Here is a 4,882-nt window from a genome sequence, read left to right as displayed (position 1 = left end):
CAGAGGAATGGTTATTCAGCATGTATTTCTGTATATACCAAAGGGAGGGAACCTGATGGAGCAAGGAAGGGACCGCACAGGCTGACAGGATCCAACAGACAAAGCCCTAAAGCCTTCAGGGGGTTTGTGTGCAAATAAACAAAGACAAACAAATAATTAGGGGTTGAGGGACACCAGAGATCCCAGTGCCAAAGGTACATGGAAAAGCTAGGAACACTAGCAAACCTGAGAGGGTGAGACAGCAGTAATCCCCAATGGAGCCGAAGCACATTTCTGCTCTTACCCCATCAACACTCCACATTTACAGTGGAGGAGGAAATCAGAGCAGACTCTGACACAAAGAGATGGAAAGGAAAACAAAAGCCTAGTGTCACTGAGGAAAAAGGGAAGTACTGACATGCACATTTCCACCTGGTGAGAGAAGCAGGAGGACATCCACACTGGAAGAGACATGCTTCTGTGTACAATCTTAACACATGAAAACAGGAGTGACACCAGCTACCGTAAGAGGATTAAATGAAGGATGAAATGGGAACTCAAATTGCAGCCCAGCAACCAAATTACAGAGTTATGATGCAAGAGAAGTCTCTCTTTGTTGCTAGAAATTATCCACTTCTTTCTAGGTAAAGCCAGAACTTGCATGGTGCTGGGAAGACCCAGATGTGGTTCCACCTCTTCTAATATCAGCCTTTGATTTAAAGCTGAAAAAACCACAGATGAGCAAGTTAGCTTCTTAATTCTAGGATTAATTTTTAGTCGTCAAATGTTTAGTAGCCCAGATTCCTCGTTACTGGAGCTAAGGAGCCAGAACAGTTTAAACTGATCAGTGCTCTGCACATTGCAAACTCAAACCCAGGCAGGTATACGAGGGTAGCTGAGGCAGCCACAACCAGAAAGCAGAAAGATGTCAAGCAGTGGCAATAACTAGGACTTAAACCAGGTTAAATTCAAGGCCAGCAAGGCCTAGGACACATCTGGGAAGGAGAAAACAAGCTACCAAGCAGGCTGGCCCTTTCTGAGCCTTCCTCCTTTTTACTTTTAAGGTTAAAATCCCAGATGGTGATTTTTGCCCCAAGCAGTAGACAGGCAGGATGGCACCAAGTCAGGCAGGACAGCTGCACTGTGCTCTCCCTCCCAGGCAGGCTGGAGTGTGAGTGTAAGAAAGTCAGAACTGATTTAAGACAGATGTTGCCTCTAGAGATTGCAGCCACGCTCTGCTACTACATAGTCTCTGCTGTCCTGGCTGCCAGCTTCTTAGGTAGAACAGTCCCTGGGTCAGATATTTAGTCTTGCTTTGTTTTCCTCATTCCCTAGTAAACGACTGCTGGCTGGTATGGTTATTATTGGTGTAATATTGGCAGTGCATGGTTGTTAGCAGAGAGAGAGGGATGAGAAGTATGCAGAAGTCTCCATCAAACGGACAGGGTGGCAGCCAAAGGGAACAGAAACAACCACTTAACTGCAGCTCCATCCCCTTGGTCACTGTGTGGTGGTGTTCCCTCTACACGGCCACCACCAGCCCTGCTCTCCGGCCAGCTCTCCCTGATATGCCCGAGTGCTTAACCAGAAGCTCATCTGGACTGTGTCCCCACTATCCCCTTTAACAGGCGGCTGCTTGTATGCATTCTCATAATGAATAAATTAGTATTACCAACAAGTGCCATACAAACCTTCCTGATGACAAACTCCAGCTCAAGGGCCTGGTAGGCTGGATTCACAGATACCTTAAGAGGGAGAAACAAGAAGGTTGATCAGAGTTACCCTTGCCTTGAAAACCCTCTCCCCTAACACATATTCCAACAGAAAAGTTCTCCCACGGACAAGCCACACTCAAAGCCTCTCCTCCTCTCCAACACGCAGAACTAAAAGCTCCCCACTACAGGGATTTCACTGTATTTTTATTTTCACCATAAAAATTAGTTGAATCTTGTATTTGCATGAATGAAAACAATCAGAAAAGAAGAGAGATTTATGTGAGGTCAGATAGTCAAAACAGAGTTTCAGGAACCGAAACCAGACCTGTCTCCCAGGCAGACATTCAATCCACTGAACTGAAGACTCAAAACTTAAGAGCAAGTCAGGTTTCTTAACAGACAGCCATGAAAATACCAGCTTTCTCCTGTCCAACTCTCCACAGAAGCAGTATTGGCCATTGGAGTTGAGTTCACATCAGGTTCATACTGACTCATGCTCATCCACCCTGTTACTGGGATGACACCGGTATGAACCATGATAAAGAAAACAGACCAGAAGGTACAGTGCAGTCCTTACTATGGTGCACTGTATAAATAAGACGGATTTTGGTGAATGTGCCAGGTCATACTCTCAAATGAAAACTGGCTTTTCAGGATATGCAACTTGGACTACATTTTTAAGTGAGCATTTGCACCATGAAGCAATACAGGTCCTACTTAGGAGGGATCTAAATAACTGGTAACTTTAGGACAGCAGCATGTTAAATAAAAATGGTACTATAGGCAAAAGCATGTCTCCATCTATCATCAGCTGCTGCAAGCTAGTTCACAGCAGTCCATTTCTTGCTGCTCCTTCTTCTGCAGTCTCCTTTACTACCTAGTGGACAAAGACGCAGAGGGTTGCACAGATCTTGTTTAAATACTGGATTCAGTTATAGCCAACATGCAGAGTAAGAGCATGGAAAAAACAGACAACAAGCTTTACTCTCCAGTATCTCCTATTGCTTCTTTGTCTCCATTTCCTTTTCCAACAGACTGCTAAAAATCCAGACACAGCAAACTCCTTACCAGGATGATTCCTGCCTGGGCAGTTGCAAACTGCATGAGAACCCACTCGTATTTATTGGGACCCCACATTCCTAGTCGGTCTCCCTTCTTCAGGCCAAGAGCCAGAAGCCCAGCTGCTGCCTGGTCCACCTGTAAAATACAGGACAAGAGCCTGAGGATCACACACAGGATGCAGTGGGGGATATCTGTCTCCAGGAACTGCTTTCTGGGGAAGAAGCATCACCTTCACAACTGAAATCAGACAGAATGTACCTCTGCTGCAGCAGAGTCACAGAGTCACAGTCATCTTCTGAGTCACAGAGCACAGACCAGCCCCTGCTTAGCAGGTTGACTGAAAGCATAAAAATAACAAGCGTGGAACAATACGACAAAGCAGGAAGGAAACCCAAATAGGCAATTATGTACAAATAGTTGCAAATTAATTCTTGCCCAAAGACTATTTAGTGTCTAGCTCGTCATCAACTCAATTTAGGACTAAGCTGCTGGGCCCATCTACACCGTTGGATCTGCCTCTGTTCTGGCATACCACTTCCTTCTAAAAGGACTCAGGTGAGGAAAACTGTATCAAGTGATTTTTGACCAATCTGGGGTTCCTATCTTCATTAACTTGCATTCAGCCACTATATTAATATGACTACTTTATTTTGCAAGATGGTAAGCGTGTTTCAGGTGTGCAGATGTATGTATAAATATTCTGAGGTATTCAGGAAAGTTTGTAGAGCTTTGTTATGTTCTCAGATGAATTTATGAAATCTACCTTGTAGGAGATAGGAATTTGAGGAACAGCTGATTTAGTTCTGAATTACAGCCTACTTTTTAAAATTAGGGTGAACACAGCTAATCTTGTTTACCTGAATGGATGTAACCAAAACACTAGTAAATCTAAAAAAAAAAACCCAAACAATTCTTCCTATCCAAGATCATATCATACATTTAATAGAAACTTTCCAGGTAGTTAGCCTTGAAATACTGCCCCTCCATTCAGAATACATATAAACATATATTTATATGTAATATGCACACATACATACACATGCATAGATACACCCACACACATTTTTGCACATGATATTGAGACCTAGTCCTTGACTTTGCCTTTGTGCTTGGACTAGAAACCTCTACACACTCAGGACCTCTGAGAGTCAGAGCAGAGCAACTAATACAAGAGCTGGAGCCTACTCCAGTTGAGAAAAACACCATGACTCAGCCCGTAACACATCAGATAGGGGAGATAATTTTTAAGTATGAAAGTTCATTCTGGAATATTCAGCAAGCATTTTACATACTCCTCCTTCTCTCTTTGATCTCAAGACTCTAAGGAGGACAAAGGCAGCACGCAGCCATTGGTGTATGCTAGGGAGGTGCTATCACCCTCTGCTCAGGGCCAGGATGAAGATCTGTGTACAACAAACCCCATCCCTGAGCTGAGCGATGAAATCATTTTCCATTTCTCCATCATGCCTGCTGCTGCCATTATCCACCCACCTGGCCTCTCCGAGGGGCAAACCAGGCACTCACCTCTTCTTTGAACTGAGCAAACGTCTTCCGAACCCCATCCCGGCAGAAGACCAAGGCGTCGCGGTCAGGAAACCGCTCAACAGTCTCATCCAGGCACTGGCCCACGGTTTTGGTGAGAAGCGGAATGTCTAAGGTCCCCTGGACATAGCTATTGGTCACCCTGTGGGAGGCAGAGAGCATCCTTGCGAGCAGGGCACTGTGAAAGAAAAGGAGAAGAGTCTATTTTTTAATATAACCCATCAATACAGTTCTCCCCATCTGGAAGGACTATCAACCTGCCGACCATACCAGGAGTACTTGACGCACATCCCCACACCAGTGAGAACCACAGGCAGCCACTTCAGCTGCCTTCAGGAAGACCTCCGAAAGCACTGGGAAAGCGCGTGCAGCAGCCGGGGGGGCACTGGGCAAGCAGATGGCCTCGGTAACCCCAGTGCACCCACCTGGACCTGCCCACACCAGCAGGCAGCACAGGCAGAGCCTCCATCCCTCCACTGGAAACCAGGACCCTGCTCACTGATGGGGAAGGAGCCTGCACCAGCCCTGCAGACGAGACACAGCCCAGTCCTACAGTCATTCACCTGGGGTGAAAGCTACCTTGG

The 4,882-nt window shown here is 45.7% G+C and overlaps 1 protein-coding gene across 1 annotated transcript in view; it reads right to left on the bottom strand.

Moving 5' to 3' along the window:
* ACSF2 (acyl-CoA synthetase family member 2) overlaps positions 1-4,433 on the bottom strand; it is a 31,649-nt gene extending 27,216 nt beyond the window's left edge. Inside the window, exons 1-3 of the mRNA XM_009582991.1 lie at positions 4,281-4,433; positions 2,763-2,891; positions 1,671-1,724 (exon numbers count right to left, since the gene is read on the bottom strand). Coding sequence (XP_009581286.1) covers positions 1,671-1,724; positions 2,763-2,831 — 123 coding nt within the window. The 5' untranslated portion in view covers positions 2,832-2,891; positions 4,281-4,433. The remainder of the gene's footprint in view (positions 1-1,670; positions 1,725-2,762; positions 2,892-4,280) is intronic.
* Between the last annotated feature and the right edge of the window lie 449 nt (positions 4,434-4,882).

Source organism: Fulmarus glacialis, unplaced genomic scaffold (genome assembly GCF_000690835.1).
Source record: "Fulmarus glacialis isolate BGI_N327 unplaced genomic scaffold, ASM69083v1 scaffold38228, whole genome shotgun sequence".
Taxonomy (NCBI): domain Eukaryota; kingdom Metazoa; phylum Chordata; class Aves; order Procellariiformes; family Procellariidae; genus Fulmarus; species Fulmarus glacialis.
The sequence above is the reverse complement of the archived record's forward strand: the minus strand, read 5'-3'. Positions and strand labels throughout refer to the sequence as shown.